This window comes from Harpia harpyja, chromosome 11 (genome assembly GCF_026419915.1).
Source record: "Harpia harpyja isolate bHarHar1 chromosome 11, bHarHar1 primary haplotype, whole genome shotgun sequence".
Classification (NCBI taxonomy): domain Eukaryota; kingdom Metazoa; phylum Chordata; class Aves; order Accipitriformes; family Accipitridae; genus Harpia; species Harpia harpyja.
In genome coordinates, this window is record NC_068950.1 from 36,051,433 (window position 1) to 36,069,059 (window position 17,627).

The following is a 17,627-nucleotide window of genomic DNA, read 5'->3' on the forward strand; positions in this document are numbered from 1 at the left end:
TCTAGTCACTCTATTTTTTTAATCCTGAGAAAAACACAGGCCACAGTATACATCTGTGTAGGGAGCCTCACACACAAAGTAACAAAGAGGAGTCTGTTTTAGACCATCGGTCCTATTCTTTTTTCTGATGGACAAGCCCGTATAAATTCCACACAGATTAAAAAGCACTGGACCATGCAATTATAATGGCAGAGGGCATTTAAAATGCATGTACTGAGAAGAAACATTGGTTGCTCTCTCTCCTGATGTCAATATTGTCCATTACATAGCTCCCACTCTATCACTTTATTTCAGATTTCAAAATACAGCATGCAGCAGTAAGTTACAGGACGGGAAAATGGCTTGTTCTGATGAAGTTATGCTGAAGTACAGGGCTCCATTTTGGCAATTAGTTATTGTCATTCAAATGGCCCAAGTCCTCATCTTGCATCAGTGCCAGACAGGCTTGACTATCACACTCCCAGGATGTCTCCAGATCCTTTCTGTAGCCAAACCAAATTTGTAAAACAAAAAGAGACAGGACCACCCCATCTAGGAACGCCCCTGCCCACTGCTGGCTCGCTTCACCCGCAGGTCGGGCTCTATGACTTGTCAGAAACCTGACCAGGTCTCAGTTCTCTTCCAAGTCCGCTTTGCTCAAGCTCTGCTATAACTGACATATATTTAAATTCACTAGATCTGTGGTTGAAGGTCTCCACTAATTCGTAGGTCTCAGAACGATCTGTTGCATAGAAAAGCTGCACTTGATTCGCCAGGCACTGTGCTTCATGGACCACCTGCGAGTTAAAACAAAGAATGTGTTACCATCAGGTTTTGTTGTATTTGAGTATCCTGTTGAAAAAGACTCTTCAGTAGCTGAAAGACTGCAGTCCTACTCATCGAATGACTCAATTCCAAGTCACCTTAGTTTAGCAAATCTCTTAACAGACCACCTCCCTCTTGTTCCTGACCTACTTACACATTTTAGCACCGTGTCTTTAAAGTGTTCTCCTGCTGAGCATACACCTCAGAGGTCAAATATGTCTTTCATGATCCCTGCCCACTCTAAGGCACTGGAGATGCACCAAAGTCTCATCTTTCCCTTCTTACGGTTGACCTATTTGCAAAAATTGATTGTCTGCTCTGAGATACAACAGGGCAAATGCATTCCCAATGGACTCCTTTGTGCATAGTTTCAGAACTGGTATAAGTAGGTCAGTTAGAGGTGGGATGCTTAGTTATCTTGTTCCACCAGTATAATCCCTACTCCTATTAGTCCTAGCACTGTACTATTACAGACATGCAAACATCAGTACACCCACACATAAAGAAAAGAGCAAAGGCACACAGAAACCTTACACAAAGCTCTGGAGGTCTCCTGATTTGACAAGTAGTATTAAACTTCAAAACACTGTTTTAATTTGTTGGCAGGTAGCAACAGCTTTCATTTAAATTTTCTTCCATTAATAAGAAAAACCAGAAGCATTTCTATGTTTTTTTACAACAATAAACTATAATGCCCAAAGGAAAAAAAAAAGAAAAAAAAGAATGCATAAGCTGAAATCACCAGATAGACAAAGACTGATGATTTGCCTTTAGCTTTCCCTAGTATTAAGTAGATTAGGTTAAAGAAATCTAGTAGACCATTCTCTGGGAAAGGGTCTTTTAACGACTTCACCTTAATTTGGCTTTAATTCAAAGCTGTAGGAGGAGTTGCAGCATAAAATGAAGGAAGCCAATAAGCAGATTTCTCTTACCAAGAACTTGGAGTCCATTTCTGCTGTCATTAGTACTATCCCTTTTTCCTTCTGCAGCTCAGGATAATGGTACAAGACCAACTGGCTAGGAGCAGTTTCACCTTGGGTCTGAAGGAGAAAAAGAAACCTGTCAGCATCCCATAAAGAACTTCAGCTCTATTGCAGATTTGGAGGCTTGATTACAAAACTTTTGAGTGTTAACTGCTGTGGAGGCAGCCATTTTTCAGGGCTTAAGGGTCAGTTCTAATTAAAAGTTCATTATTCCTGGTATTTACAGAAAACAAGAGATTTGCAGAGTTAGGTTGGGTTTTTTCTTGACTAAAGAAAAAGAACCCACAGTTTCCAGAAGACATTTCATCTTATAGCTTCTACTGGTATTTTAAGTAGCTTGCACAAACAGTTCTAAAAAGCTAGGCTCTTGCTTCTATTTTGATGAGAGACACTTAATACCCATAAATTTACTAATTTACCTGTAATTAATTTACTAATTTACCCATTATTAATGGCAGTTTTTCCCTCATAATTCTTTTCAAGTTAAGCTAGACAATCTGTTTGTTAAACAATTTAGCAATTATTATATATTGTAATATGCTGATATATTTCTGGATCCTGAGCCATTTTTGGACTTTTTATTTCAACCACTCACCTGAATGTTTATTAGGGAAGTGAAGTGCAATTCTGTTCCTGACCACTGCCCCACAAAGAACTCATAGCCTTCTTTTCTTGGCAAAGCATACAGAAACTGCAGAGAAATTATAAAAAAAACCCAAACCAATCCTCCCTTTCATAGAACAAAATGATGCCCACGTCATACAGGCCTCCAGCATAAATGCTTTAGCAGGAGAACCACAACAGAAAATGGGGTTCTTTACCCCACCAGGACTGACAGGACAGCAGGAACCAGACTTCAAAGCAGACAATAAACCAGCATTACCTTAACAGTATTATTTCATTAGCAAGTATGTTGGCACATATTTTTATTAGTATTATATGAGACAAAGGGACGGACAGTGGAGAACATTCAGACTGGCCTTTTTGTTTACTTCTAGAAAATTAACAGCAGAAATGGTCAAATATAAGATAAGGAGCATTCAGAGTATTTAATCCTGTAATTTCACCAACTGTTCCAGAAGAGGCAGCAAGCATTTTCTCTCCAGAGATTTACAGTCTATTCAACTCCATAGGCTAGGGACTTGCTCATTTTCCCACACCAAGGGAAAGGACAACATGGGAGCAGAAAAACATGCAGGATATCTGACTAAATGCCAATGCACTGTACAGAAATGCACTTAAAACTATGCACTTAAAACTATATAAATAACTTTCCAAGCTCCAAGTAGCTTGGGAAGCCAGATACATTTGATCTTGCTCTTGGCAAGTAAAATATACAGGACCCATCCATGAATTCAGTAGTGTCTCCCATTCAGACCTACAAAAGCACTCTTCTCAGCAAAATCTAGCTACTTTGTTTTCATACAGGAATGAAGCATTTCACTTCTGTCTCAGTACAGTGAAATTTGCACAAAGTCTATGCTTCAGCACACAAATTACTGTAAAAACACATTGCTTTCAACAATAGAAAATAATACTAATCCAGCAGCACATGGTACAAAACTGCAGAAAGATATCCTTTAGCTTGTTAGCTGTTCTTCGCTTTCGTAGTTTAACTTCTTCAAAGCAACAACACCCTCATTCACACAGGAATCTTCTAATTGAAGCTTACAAGATATCTGCCAACCCACGTGACAAACAGTGAACCCAAATCTTGGGAATCCACTCATTTCCAAAATAACCATATTACGCATTCTCAGTATTGTATGCTTTGCTGTGCTGGCATACACCTAAGACAACCCACAGAGTATTTACTCTGTATCTGTAATAAAGGGTTTGACTACACCCAATTCCCCTGTCACAGCTGTTAAATTACAATGCTCTGCAACAGAACATATACTACTAAACTGTGCAGTGCATGCCATATAGTCTTGACAACTCACACTCCCTTAGAGATGGAGATGCATTACTGACACAGCATAGTGCCTGCCCAGTATAGCTTCCATGCAAATAGCTCATATTAGCTTACCAACATTTACCTATCACAGATCACCAGCATGGTGAAGAAAGCATGGCTATGCACATTTATGATGAGGAAAAGCAGGCTAATAGATGACAAAGTTCAGCTCCTTCAGTGGACAGAACCCAAACATACTGATTTCCTGTCTTTTTCCTTTCAGATACTCCTGCCTATCTTCACTGCCAGTAAAGAAACACAAAAAGAAAGAGGAGCAACTCACACCAACTGTTAAGACAAGAGAACTCACTTTCTCCATGTACATGCAACGTAATGCCAGGGTGACACGTCGCTATAGCTAACAACAGTTCCTCCAGGTTAAAGCAAAGATGCTTTAAGCAATAAGGAAAGGTAAGCAGGAACATCAATGAAGCTGCCCTAAAAGGCTTGGCTCTTCACAACACTGCATGGAAGAGACTTAACCACAAGACATCAACTAATGGAAACCGGAGGCATGTAGCTAAATCCATTGCTGGCGAGATACTGTGCTCTCATTTCCAAACCCTACATCTCTTATATCTAGATGTCTGATAGCTAGATCAAACTGTTTAATACATATGAATAGCCATTGCTTTTACCTGAACACTAAGACAAGTATTTGAAGACCTAGATTTTACTAATTGAGCTGATACAATGAGTCTGAATACAGGAGGGTCAAAAGTTTATGTATTAGGCTTTAGAGAGGAGAAATGCATTACAGCTATACGTCCATGCATTGTGAGTCTCTGCCATACGTACCGATGGACATTTCTGGGCTCTCTTCCATATTAAATCAAACTTTTCTGCCTTTGGGGGAGGAGAAAGAGAAATTCAATTTTCATAACACACATGTGGATGCACAGTTACTCAGAATCATCTCATTAACCTTTACAGGGTACAACTTCCATCTACAGAAGGTCTCACTGCGGCAACAGCTAACAACGTGTGCGTGGAAAACTGTGTTTAGTTCTTAGTTACCTAAATGTCATTGGTATCCTGTTTTAACAATGCTGTCTCTAAGATGCAGCAGTAAACTCCTTGGATTCAAAGCTTTATTCCTTGGAGGTGGGGGGCCCACGCTTCATGCTTACGTTACGTCCTTTTTCAGTAACAGCTCCACTGCATCATGTGGTGTCAACAGTTGAGCAAGACCACATATCCCTGGCCCTAAATTGTGGATTTTACATCATAGTCATCTGTGCTTCAGTATTACAATGCAGCCTAGATATTTACTCAAGTAACATACTTATTGCTTAGGTTTATATTAAAACCGCAAACATATTCGGTCATCCCTGATGAAACCTGGCAATCTCATTCATGTGTTCTCTGCATTCCCCCAAATCTTTTGCCTGCTCTTCTCTTCCCAGCATCATTACCTACTCTAAGGTGTTCAGGAAAGAAAACACATGCTATTCATCAACACAAAATTCCTCCATGTGTGCTTTTGAGCACTCAGGAATTATGTGAGGCCTTTCTTCCAGCCAACAAAACGCTTCTGGCAAAAGACGTAGGTTTTTTCTTCCCGATGATGACACCACGAACTACTTCCTAACGTGCCTAGGATCTGGTTTGCATTAAAGCCTTAAAAGCTTCCCAAGCTCCTCTAAAACAGTGCACCAAAGAACAGTTCCAGCCCCGCTAATAAAAAACCCGCACCATCCTAACTGGAGTCCCGGGCTTTGGCCCTCTGCTACAGTAGATGTGCAATTCAAACTATTTTCACAACATCCACATGTTGGGAAAACTGAAACACAATGCTGCTTGACTTCAAATCCCACATTGCCATTTTCAGAGCGTACAGCACTTCATATATTTAGAATACAGCCTCCCAACGACTTCGGTTGCAGCTCAAAGGGCAAGTACAATTGCAAATCAGACCCCAGATCTAAATGAGGTTTCAAGAACTCAAGGAACACACAGTTCGTGCCCAGCTGTGAAAAGACAGATTTAAGAGATCACGATCACATAGAGACTTTGAAGCAAAGAATAAAGAGAAATCCCAAAAGTGAAAAAAACCTCCTTCAGCCTAATGCAGATTAACAACAATTAACATCTGGTAAAGTTATCAGGAATAAGAAATATGATCTTATCACAGGAAGCACCATGCAATCTCAACGAAAGACAGTGCTGCCAATAATTTTAAATGTACGAAAGTAAGTCATAAGTGATTAGCCATGTGCAAGTTATTAGCCAAGTGCTCTAGTACTGCCATGTTAAACTTGAGTTAGCTGTCCATGCTGCAGGGAAGAGGGGAAAAAAATGAGCAACTCTGAGAAAAAATGATGTGAAAATACAAATGCTACCTTAACAGAAAATAAGGCCCTGCGAAGAGTACTGGATATTCACAATAAAAAAATGCCTGGAAATTCAAGCTGGGTGTGCAGAAAAACGTAGTAGCTTTATTGAGACTGATGAGAGAAAAAAAAGGGATACACATTTTATGAAACAAAAGCCTTCATTTGGGGCAATAAGATCACTCAATCCGGAAAGAAATTTTGTTCTTGAAACCTCATTTTCCCTCAATGATTGCTTTTAAAAGCAACAGAAACACAGTTAGAAAGGAAAGCTTTGCACACTGGCCTTTCAAGTGCATAACTGCAAGGGAACTACTTACAGGAATAACAGCATAAACTGTATCTTTTGCAGAAAAATACTGATTCCAAATCTGTAGGAAACAAAGGAGATGAGATACAGTTAAAATCAAGCATCTAGCAGTAATATTAAATGCTTTAAAAAGAATTCCATTTGTCAACTAACCTTTGTAAGCACTCTGAGAAGTCAATTTTCAACCAAGCTGACTGACTTCCCTGCTAATGCAAAACACTTCTAAGGTTCCAGAGTACTTGTACCAAACAACAGATTTCAACTAGATAACAGAAATAAGCAGTGGGCTCAGAGGTGGCTTAAGATTTACTAGCCATCAGAAGTGCTTCTTACATTTTTCCCAACAATCACACTAGTGATTTCTAGAGGGTTTGAGGTTTGGGGGTTTTGGTTTTTTTAATAAAGAACATACAAAACATTTTCAACAGAAGCCAAGATTTTGCATAATGCTCCTCTGTGTTGACAATCCTTTTCTTCACCACAGCAGGATGGCAATACCTACATAAAAGCTCAAAGTCCTTAATAAATGGACAAGTACAGGTAAAAGCCCAGAGTTCAGGACTTTTTCAGTTGCTCTTCCCCAGTCCTACACAACTAGAGAGAAATGTCAGTAAAATGTTTAATTTAATCAATGAAACAGAAATACAGGAACTTGAAGGAAACTCATGAGTTACCAAATCCACTCCCTGCTATAACTGCTGGCACACCATCCCCTCCAGAGCACAAACCCACTTCTATAATGTTCTCAAGCTATCAGGAAAGCAGCTAGGTTTCTGCTAAGTTGAGCCAGAAGGCTCCTTCATACGTGCTCCTCCCCTTCAATGATCATGCCTACATAGTTTCTTAGCATACAGTCTGATAAGGAAAAAAAATTACCAGATCCACCTCAAGCTACATCAGAAATGTGCAACAGATGTGACTTATAACTAGATAAAAGGGAATACAGTGCAAAGACAAGCAGATATTAGGAGGAATAACTTGATTCACACTGTTCTTCAAGCAAACAAACAGACCCACCCACCCCCTCCTTACCTTAACTAACTTTAGTGTGAGTACACAGGCTAGCGAATGACAGGTAACGCAAACAAAGATATAAAGTGGCAAAAGCTTTGCTTTTATTCCTGCAAAACAGATGTAGCATAATCCATATGAACTACCACTTGGATTTCCCTTTACCTGGCTTCAAACCTGACAGGAGCTTGCTAATGCCAATTCAACTGCTACACATTAAATGGCAACAGTAAGAATTACAGTAGAGACAGTTTTTGAGTGATCAAGTCCAGATGTATTATTTATCAAGTGGGTACATCCTAGGTGAATTTACTTACATGAAGAAAACTCTGTCTTCTACTATTGAATATGCATGTGAATGTGCTTTTTTACAAATATACATCCATAGCCATCCTCACATGTAGATTACTATTAAGCACAGATGTGGAGCAAACTTTATTCCATTTAAATCCATCACCTGTTTTATCTCCTCTGCTGATTTTTCCTTCACCATCTCAACATTAAGAATTGAATCAAGTGTCTGCAAGAGAAAGCATAAGGAATTTGGCATGATGACAGTTCTCTGATTCAAGCGAGAATCCAGAATGAATGGATGCAATTACAGAGAACAAAACCAAGCTAGAGGAACTTAATTCAATTTACAGTGTGACTTAGTCCTCTTAATTGCCAAAGAAACTAGTAAATCTTGAGCAGTTACACACTGAGAAGTGGATTCACACACTGAGGCAGAATAGAAGAGATTCTGTCAGGACACAGAACACACTTTGCTCCAGTTGTGCAGATCTCTACTGAAGCTGCAAGAGGAGCTGCAGCCTTTCACCTTCAGCCACACCAGACACATGCTCTGTTGGCAGATTTACACAGAACATTTACCAAAATACAAGAATGTGAAAGAGAATAAAACCATTCTCTTGTCCCTCTGCTGGCTGATCTTTGGAAATATATTTACATGCTGTAAAGGCAGGTTAACCCTTTCCATTTATTACTGCAAGCATTCAGTACAGATCCCCTAATTAGTAGGAATTTCCAGGGTGTCAGAGAGAAAGGACAGTATAACAAAAACCCAGAGTGCTGCAAGTTTTAAGACTGAACATGAACCCAATAGCAAATTAAAATCTTATACTCAAGTGCAGCATAAGGAACGTTAGTTTACATCAAGAAGCTCTTGGTTGAAGCACTAATGGTAGCAATACAAGTTAATCTACACGCTTGATTTGCCAGCATGTCCTCTCCTAACACTTAGGTTCGTTTCCCTTACCTTATCTTTTGTGAATCCGCCCTTTGATGTCTTTGTGCCCAAGCCTTCTGCCTAGAAGAAAATATTCTTCTTTATTTTTTACAGCTGATGCTATAATACTATTTATTTGCCTCCCCTGCCACGCATAACATGCCTGCTGACAGGCTCCTGAGTCGGAGCTCAAGTTTCAGATACCTGAAGATCACTGCAGTGCATTTTTAATAAAATAAATGATTGATTAGGAGAAGTAAATAGGAAGATGAGTAACTTAACGTGAATTATGAATTTCAACGCCAGAAAGGATTAGTTAAAAGCAAACTATTCTGCATTTTGGATCTGATATTATTGAACAGGAACGCTGTATGTTTGTAACATTATGCTGATCCTCTATAAATGACATTATAGCATTAGTAGATATGAATTACAAAGAGAATTGGCCTTGCCTTTTCCTCCATGCATCTGATAAACTCTCCTTGACTAGAATATCCCACAGGCTGCTTTTTCGCTTCATTTCTTTTTTCCATGCGGGACTCAAACACATCTGGACTGGATCTGAGTCGGAAAAGGGACTATTAGCAGTACTGGGTGATTAAGGCCATTTGGCCTTTTAAAATTATTATTGCGGTACCGATTCATGTTCTTAGCTTAAAATTTTAGTTTCTTGTTAGTAAAACTACATCTTACCAAGCTGACCGTGTTGGGAGACGACCCTCTCATTGACTTGGTGCCAACGACGTGTGAATCTGAAGGCAGCATTTGGCCTACACCAACTAATTTTCTCGTAAGGGCGCAAAGCTAAACCCCACCTCCCCCCTCCCAGTAAAACCCAGCTCCCCCAGCACCCCCTCTTCCCCAAAAGCAGCCCCCACCCCGCTGCCCCCTCCCCTCTCCTCAGGGCCCGGCTCCCGCCATTTCCCTCAGCCCCCGCACCTCCGCAGCTCCCGGATCTTGTGTCGGTACTTCTCGTAGAAGGGGTTCTCCTCCAGAGCCGCCTCTCCCGACCCCGGCCCCGGCCCCGCCACCCCCCGGCTCGGCGGGGCCAGCAGCCCCAGCGGGCGGAGAGCGGCGCGGCTCCGCAGGGCCGCCCCCAGCCCGCAGGCCTGCAGCAGCGGCCCCGCCATGGCGCCCGCTCCCTCGCCGTCCCTCCGCCTCAGCGCTCCGCCCGGCCCCGCCGTTCCGCCCCCGCCGTTCCGCCCCCGGAATGAAAGGGCCGGAGGCGCACACCGAAAACCAACTTTTATTGAGATAAATTAAAAGTCGCGTTACATGATAAAAAGCGTGGCGTGCCGGAGCTCAAAGCCAGCGGAGCAGAGAAGCAGGAGGCACGCCCAGCACAGCGCGGCTTCGCTCCCTGTGAAGGCCAGTAACTGCACTGAAAGATACACGGTGGTCCCTACACAGGAGTCACCCTAAAAAACCACAAACACAGCCTGAAAACGAACACAAGAATTCACGGCGTAACAGCAAGTCCCAGCGGCACATCGCTCCGTTCCCGCTACAGCCCCGACTCCTCACTCCTGCCCTTCCATTCCTTCCGACCTCAGACATCGCTCGTCCCTCGAGGACTCGCCACCCGAAGCAGCCCGCAGACCCCTCAGCCCGGGTTTCAGCAGCCCCTCTGGAAACCTGCCGTCCGTAGGCACGAGCCACAGCAGAGAGCAGATCCGACCAGGGTTATTTATTACACCCACGGCTTTTATGCCCCCCACCATCTGCAGCGTGATTAAAACACGGGGGAGGAAGCCTACGACACCCAGCACCGCGGCTTTGGAAAGCATGCGGGATGGAGACCAGCGGCGCAGCAGAAAACTTGCGGGGATGGGAGCAGCTGGCTGGGGACCAGTGCTCCCCGCCTGCAGCACAACGCTACCGGCTACCCTAGGCCAAACAAAAGCGACCACTGTACTCGGGAATGATCGGATTTTGTTAAATTGATAGCACAAGTCCATCCTACAACGGCAGTGACTACAGCAATTAGCGATCGGCTATGCTCTTGACATGCAAATTAAGCAGCACCACTGGACAGCTGTGCCCCTGTGCCGATTACTGACCAGCTCGGCTCCTTGGCCACAGGCAGAGGACGCGGGTGGCTGGAGCAGCACACGCTGTCTCTAGCTGGCAGTTTCACTACTGCTGTTGAAGAGCCTTCTAAAAGTAAAGCAGACTGCAACAAAACAAAACACTAATAGATTCACGTGGTGATACAATAATCCCTTAAATTTTAAGGTAAGTTGAATTCCATACAAATCAAACTTCCAAAAATATTTTGCAAACTCTGGCATATGGCTATGATACAGTATGTACAAATAAAATACCAGAATGGTTACATTTTATTGCTAGGGTTTTTTTATTTGGTTAAGGAATTATACAGTAGTGTATAAAAGGGCATGGGAAGTGGCAAGAAGCAAATGTTGGCTTCTTGTCCTCTTAAAAGCCAAGGTTGGTTGGTTTTGTTTTGTTTTTAAAATACTGTGTTTTCAAACATCACATCAAAAGCATCTCCGTATTGGGTCATGTCTGCATTACCCAAACAGGATAGAAGAGCAACAGTGAAAGAAGCCTAGGCAGTGGGTAACAGGGTTCCATTTTGTACATTCCTTCACTGATTCATACTCCCAGAATACAATCATTCATAAAACATCCAGTCTAAAGTCAACAATTATGAACAGACTTCCACATAAATTGATGTTTCAGCAAGGTGGGCAACTCCAATTCACTAATCATGCAAAAAACTCTCAACAAGATCAGTGATATTTGTGAGCAAAATCATCCAACTTGGCCCTGATCTAGCCTGCAAGAGAATTCCTTCTGCAAAAGTGATTTTCTATGTTCCAGAAGGTTATAAACACAGTCTGTGTTTAGATCCACTGGTATAAACAAACCTTTAAGCTCCTCTCTAGTACGGAAACCTCACTTACAAAGCATCAGTAGAGAACGCCAATGCAATTGCATACTCTTATGCTGCTTTTTACATCCTTCTGTTGGCAAGAACACAAAAGGTAAAGGTGCCAAGAAGTGATCACGTTCACATTAGTCAGGAAACAGCCCACAAGTCTACTCTGGGCCTTCTCCACCCGCCCACACTCCTAGGGACCAGAAGCTTTACTTGGGACACTTCATCAGTGACCGAAACAACAGTAGATGGAAGAAACCAGCAGCATCAGCAACCCTGTTCAAAAGATCTCCAGTCACCAAGACCATCAGCACACTGCTGATTGTACCCAAGGCATGAACTATTCAGGTGCTACTCAGCAGGCTGCATTGTAGACTTTTACCTCTTAAACATCTGTTAAAGTTATTCAATAGTTTCTTTTTTTGAAAAACAGAAAGGCTCATCTCACAAAATGTAACCTGGATGCAATACAGCAAAGCTAAAAGAATGCTGAAGTGAAAACCCAAGCACTTGGTAGGTAACTGCTCCTGTAGGCTTATGATATAAAAACACTTTCAACTCTTCCCTCTAAAAAGAACTCCTGCTATAGATGGGCATGATTTACCACTCCTGTTTTCCTCTGACTGAGTCCAAACTCATTCATGGATATACTTAGTCAAAATTAGAAGTTTAGCTGAAGCTCTTAACCATCCCTTTTAGGCTCAGCCTCTCATTGTAAACAGCTTATTACCAACACATCTCCTGACACAAACTTCCCCTTAAATATGCATAATTTACTCTGTCTCAAATATTTACAAGCAGAAGCAGCCCATCTTTACAAGACAGATTTCCTTCTGCTCTACATAAAGTGCAGCTCTCTAATTTAAGGCAAATTTCAGTGAAATATAAAACCATAGTTTTATTTTAGTATGTACACATTTTAAATTAAAAACAAGAACTCCCTTGAAAGGGAAACAATGAGGGGAAAATGTTTCCAACTTTGGGAATTTTCTGGATTTTAACACAGTCCCAATATTATGTCCTATCGACATATAAATTTGTAAATTTCTTTTCAATAAATGCAAACAAAAAAGAGGTGGCAATGTGTACAGTAATTTAGCTCCAAAGATCAGTAAAACACTGGAAAAGTGCAGACATAGTTTTTCATGTCCCGTAGTTTCCTTTAGCTACAGTAGCATCCATTGATATCACATTTCTAAATATATATCCTATACACCTAATGCTAATCTCAGTTCTTGTAATGAGTATTTCTCATCTCCATCTGTGTCAAATTTCTTAAAGCTCTGTGACTCTTGGGCTGTAGAGCCAAGCAGCTTTTGAAGATCTTCATATGATAGTTTTCCATCAGTATCTTCAGTTGCTTTTTCAAACAAATTCTGAAGATCTGCAAAGAGAACAAGGATTGAAAAGTAGTTCCTTTAATTACACAGGAATATCCTATAAGCTGCTCCTCCAGTTTTACTGCACTATGTCTTACTACCTAGTAATTAAATAAAGCTTCCCCAAGTACGTAGTTTGCCTTCTGCGTTGTCGCGAGCTGTCAGTAACAGTTTAGGAGAAAAAAGCACTAACATTTCTGGATTAAATTACATCAAATCTGAAAAAAGTAATCCCTATTTCTGGCCACAACTAATAACCCATTCTACAGCCACTAACTGCATACAGATGCAGTTATCCTCCACAAAAGCAAGCTCTGAATGACTGTTGCTATACCAACAGCACAGATGATATAAAGGGAAAAGTGTCTATTCATTTCCTGATGCAAAGCATTGCCCTTTCAGTAGCTGAAAAGACTGAACAGCAAGATCCAGAAACCATTCATTTGAGCAGGCAGTATTCTCTTAAAAAAAAAAAAGAAAAGAAAAAGAAACACAAAACATACACACTCACACCTACTTCATTTTCCTTCAGCACCCTAATTCTGCCCTTGACTTCTCTCCCAATCTCTGGGGCACTTGGTATAATACTTTGGCACTCAAAACAATTGTAATTCACTTATAATGCACACTCCTGTTTAAATCCCAGTTTCTTTTCTTTTACGTGCTATTCTTTCCTTTTAGGTTTTTTTTTTAATTACCTTTCTTTTAAAGTCCATAATTGTCAAGCTTTTAAAATTGACCTAATTTCTCCCAGAATGCCCAGACACACTATAATATAATAATTCCATTTATACTTATTGTCTCCTAAACATTTGCATGAAATATTCAGAAAAAGAAAAGGTCAGCCTAGAAAGGACATACCTCTGATGCTGGAAATTCCTGGTAAGGACAGATGTCTCAGCTGTCCATTACTCTCTGTGATGTCATCAGCTGACCTTGAAGCCAGCCTTGAAAGGTCTGTGGGCTTTGCCGTAGTACTCAGACTACTTTCAACTGTTATAAAACAATTTCTGTTAGTCTTACTAATTCCACAGAATTACAGTTAGCAGAAAAAAAATCCGATAAAACTAATGAATTTTTTTTTTTTTTTTTGCAGTACAGATGCTATATAGCATAAGAATGCTGCAAAATCGTTTCAGAATACAGCAGTGTTGTCTCCTTTTATCAATAACTGGAAGAACAGAAGGAAGGAAACTTGGTTTTGGACAGTTATACAGCTTTAATCGTTCATACTGTACTAGATGTGTATTTGTAAACCCCATAGAAAGAATGACTTGGAAGTGCTTTCTACTTCCCAGTCTGAAAGTGCTAAACAATCTTTATTAAGCAAATTACATCTGCCCACCTGGGTCGTTTTCACCTTGTCAATGCAGGTATCTATCTTCCCCAACAGCAAGGTCTAAACTTCCCAGTTGCTGCTTAGCAAATTAACAGCAAGCACAGTTCTACTGTAATGAAGTATTTCAAATCTTATCTTCAGCACTAACTGAATATATACAGCAAAAGTGCAGAACTGAGACAAGTCAGAAGACATGCAGACCTTTCCTCTATGTTACACTTAGATTTTTGAAAAAGCAAAAATAGATGTTTCTGGGTATAAATTTCTACAGGTATGCCTTCAAATACAAACTATTGATGCATGTGAATCCTGCTATACACGTGGAAAGTCACCTTCAAACTTTTGTAGTCATACATAGTTTTCTGTTTTAGAGCCATCAGTTTCCTACCACTTTAACTGAAATAATCTTCACCAAAATCTTAAGGAACAGTATAAATTATCAACCTTCATTAGTTATTCTTTGAATTAGACAGGGAACCTTCAGGTTAGGGATTACTATTTTAAGACATTCTTACCATTCTTTGATGTCTCAATGGGTTTGTCATTTTCTGGCTTGCCTGTGAGAGCACTGATCAGCTGAAGCTTCTCTTTTAGTTTTGATACCTGAGAATCTCTAGGTCCTGTTTCCTGCATATGTGGAAAAAAAATATTCTTAAAAAGCACCCCTCCAGCAGACAGAGAAGATCAGGAAAAGAAGTAACTTAAAATACGTAAGTACTTTCATGCGACTTGGAGGTCTCCAGGCTGATCCAAGTTTAAAAGTGATAAACAAGATTTAAAAAGTTTAAAAAACACCAACCAAACAAAACCAACAACAACAAAAAACCACTATGGAAAGATGTAAGGAATAAATTCACATGGCCTGTAAAAATACAATAGAATCAGTATCTCAATCTGAAAAGCAGGCAACTATTCAACTATTTTGCAGACACCAATTTCAAAAAAATGTGACATTTAATTTCCGTATTTCTTAGATAAATGAGCAAGACTCTGAAAAATTGTAATATAATCATACTTGGAGTGAATGTTTATACATTGAATTGCACAACTGTTTCAAATGTTTGTCTGCAGAACTGACTACCTTAGTGCAGGAGTCACTATATCTCTGTCAAAGTAAAACCATCACATTTTTTAGTCTGGAGCTCCTTTGCCCTCTTTATGAGTAGGTTCCAGATAGGTTGAGTTCACATCAATCCAAGCCTGGAACTGACAGTGTAGCCACTTCACCCACCTGCCTTCTTTCCAGAAGATGGAAACTAACCTCGACAACGCCGCCTCTTATCCCCAGCCCACAATTTGGCCGTTCAGTTAGTCTGTTAAACTCGCTCGCAGCCAGTCATCAGATCATTACTGAAAGGCAGCTTTCATTAATTCCTAGATTCCGCTGGTGCAAAGTCTCTCTAAGTCAACCCAAGAAAGTTTTTAAACCTGGATAAATACCGTAACCCCATTTGTGGTGTGAACCCACAACAGTTGGGCTAGCTTTGCTGAGAGCATGGCAATGGGTACTCAAATGAGCTGGCTGCCAGAGCCCCCTGTTCCACTGGACCATGGTCTGAACCTCCCAAGATTCTTTCAGCTGCATGGAAGGATACTGCAGCAGCTCTGCTATGATATCCCATACGTAGTCAGAATGGCAAACCTTTAATCTATTCCAACTTTTCTTCCATCCTAATTGACTTCCTGTCCCCAAAATTGGGTGGATAAGCTGTCCTTCTACTCTGGACTTTCAAAAGAAACTTGATCAGATAAGCCTGCTTGTAGATCTTTCCTCAATTAAGTCTCATTTAAAACATAATTATAAAGAGAATGACATGCTCTACTATTTCAGTGTAATTTGTGTTTCCTTACTTTACCTTCAGTTCTTTATTTGAATGAGTTTCATTATCTAGTTGATCTTCATTTTCTACTTTTAGAGAGGTAGTTGCATCATTCCCCTACAGGAAAAATGGAGGAGGGCTGAGTTTATTCATGTGCTTATTATTTTCTACAACAGAGTTTCTTTCCTTCAAATTCAGCAGGCATGAAGCAGGAAAAAAACAGAACAAATACATTCTAGAATAAACATGAAGACAGCGGGTTATGTAATCTACCACAGCAACATCAGCATGTTCCTTATTGCTAAACATACAGAACACGTTCTCAGAGACTGGGCCCAGTATGGCATACAGAAAGCAATGGAAGGATTTACGAAGATATTTAGTATTAATTTTTTTTTTTTAGCTTTTTTTTGTTAGCATTTAAGCACCACTGAACAATCCAGAGGCCCACCTAGCTCCTCAGTGGTCTTAACAGATCCATGTCAGAGTGCCTTCCCAAAACCTAGTTAAAGAGGTTTGTGAACCCTGCCCCATTAAGCAGTCACCCAAGTCTTAAACATCAGAGTGTTTTGGATATTTTTCTGTAGATTCTGCAGAGAAGAAATGACTACTTCAGAGATACTCTTAACATTGGTTACCTGTTCAGAAACATGGAACAAATTCCAGCCTTTTAAAATTAAATCCTAAGTGTCTCAAGCTTCATTCTGACATTTTCCTCAGTTAGGTTTGAAAAGCTCTATCTGTAGTATATACAAAGTATTGAAACTACTAGCCTGAGTAGACACCCTTAGTCATCAAATACTTACCACATTGGTAGACAAGTTCTCTCTTTTGTCCAGATTATTCACAGCAAGGGGAGAGTTTTCTAACAGCATAACCCTCCGGCTAAGGTTACCAATGGCTGAATCCACATTTAGAAGCTTGATGTCATTCAACTTTTGGTACACCACTACAGTATTATTTAGCTCTTCCAAAGCTGCATGCAGTGACTGGCTTTCCTGAAATATAAAACCAGCACGTCAGTTTACTCAACCTCTGCAGTGCTCTTGCTATTAACAACATGGTGACTGACCCAATTTAACTGGGCAGACTTCAGACTGGCTCTCCACTGACACCACTGAAAACATCCAACTGGAAGCTTCCAGAAAGTTATTCCAGCTTTCAAAGTCTGAAACTGAAATTCTTCCTCAGGACTAACCTCTTTGTTGCTAATGTAATCACTTCAGCTGTGCCAGCAAACACAGAAAGCCTATTCATCTAATTTTCCAGGGCAAGCTTAGTAACCACACCAACTATTTTTCCCAAGAAAGCATGTACTAGGGATATTTATACACAAGATTCATTTTTGAGGAAGATATCGACTGTATTAAGTGTAAATAAATGCAGTCATTCCATTCCAACCCATTCAGCTAAACACCCACAAATTATCCTATTTTTTTTTTTTTTGGTTGCTGAATCCCTGCTTTCCACACCTCATTATATTGAGGGTGACTCAATACACGCCACTCCCAAATTTGATCAGATTGGCAAGTACCTGCCATAAAATCCATTCCATAAAAAG

General features: G+C 40.5%; 2 protein-coding genes across 7 annotated transcripts in view; both read right to left on the reverse strand.

Moving 5' to 3' along the window:
• Positions 1-9,862, reverse strand: ATPAF1 (ATP synthase mitochondrial F1 complex assembly factor 1). 2 transcript variants are annotated; one of them, XM_052801960.1, is made up of 9 exons: positions 9,566-9,862; positions 9,079-9,187; positions 8,657-8,707; positions 7,856-7,918; positions 6,398-6,448; positions 4,543-4,590; positions 2,383-2,478; positions 1,737-1,844; positions 1-776 (listed from the first exon to the last, which is right to left on the reverse strand). In XM_052801960.1, the coding sequence occupies exons 1-9, from the start codon at positions 9,754-9,756 to the stop codon at positions 582-584; spliced, it is 912 nt and encodes a 303-aa protein (XP_052657920.1). In that variant the 5' UTR covers positions 9,757-9,862; the 3' UTR covers positions 1-581. The 2 variants fall into 2 exon arrangements, with proteins under 2 accessions (XP_052657920.1, XP_052657919.1); XM_052801959.1 differs by lacking the exon at positions 9,079-9,187 and having other exon boundaries at positions 9,566-9,659.
• Positions 9,859-17,627, reverse strand: part of EFCAB14 (EF-hand calcium binding domain 14) — an 18,831-nt gene continuing 11,062 nt past the window's right edge. For all 5 annotated transcript variants that reach the window (XM_052801957.1, XM_052801953.1, XM_052801952.1 and 2 more), the window contains 5 exons: positions 16,873-17,064; positions 16,103-16,183; positions 14,762-14,873; positions 13,769-13,900; positions 9,859-12,912 (listed from right to left, as the gene is read on the reverse strand). In XM_052801957.1, the coding sequence (XP_052657917.1) occupies positions 12,737-12,912; positions 13,769-13,900; positions 14,762-14,873; positions 16,103-16,183; positions 16,873-17,064 (693 nt within the window). In that variant the 3' untranslated portion in view covers positions 9,859-12,736. The remainder of the gene's footprint in view (positions 12,913-13,768; positions 13,901-14,761; positions 14,874-16,102; positions 16,184-16,872; positions 17,065-17,627) is intronic.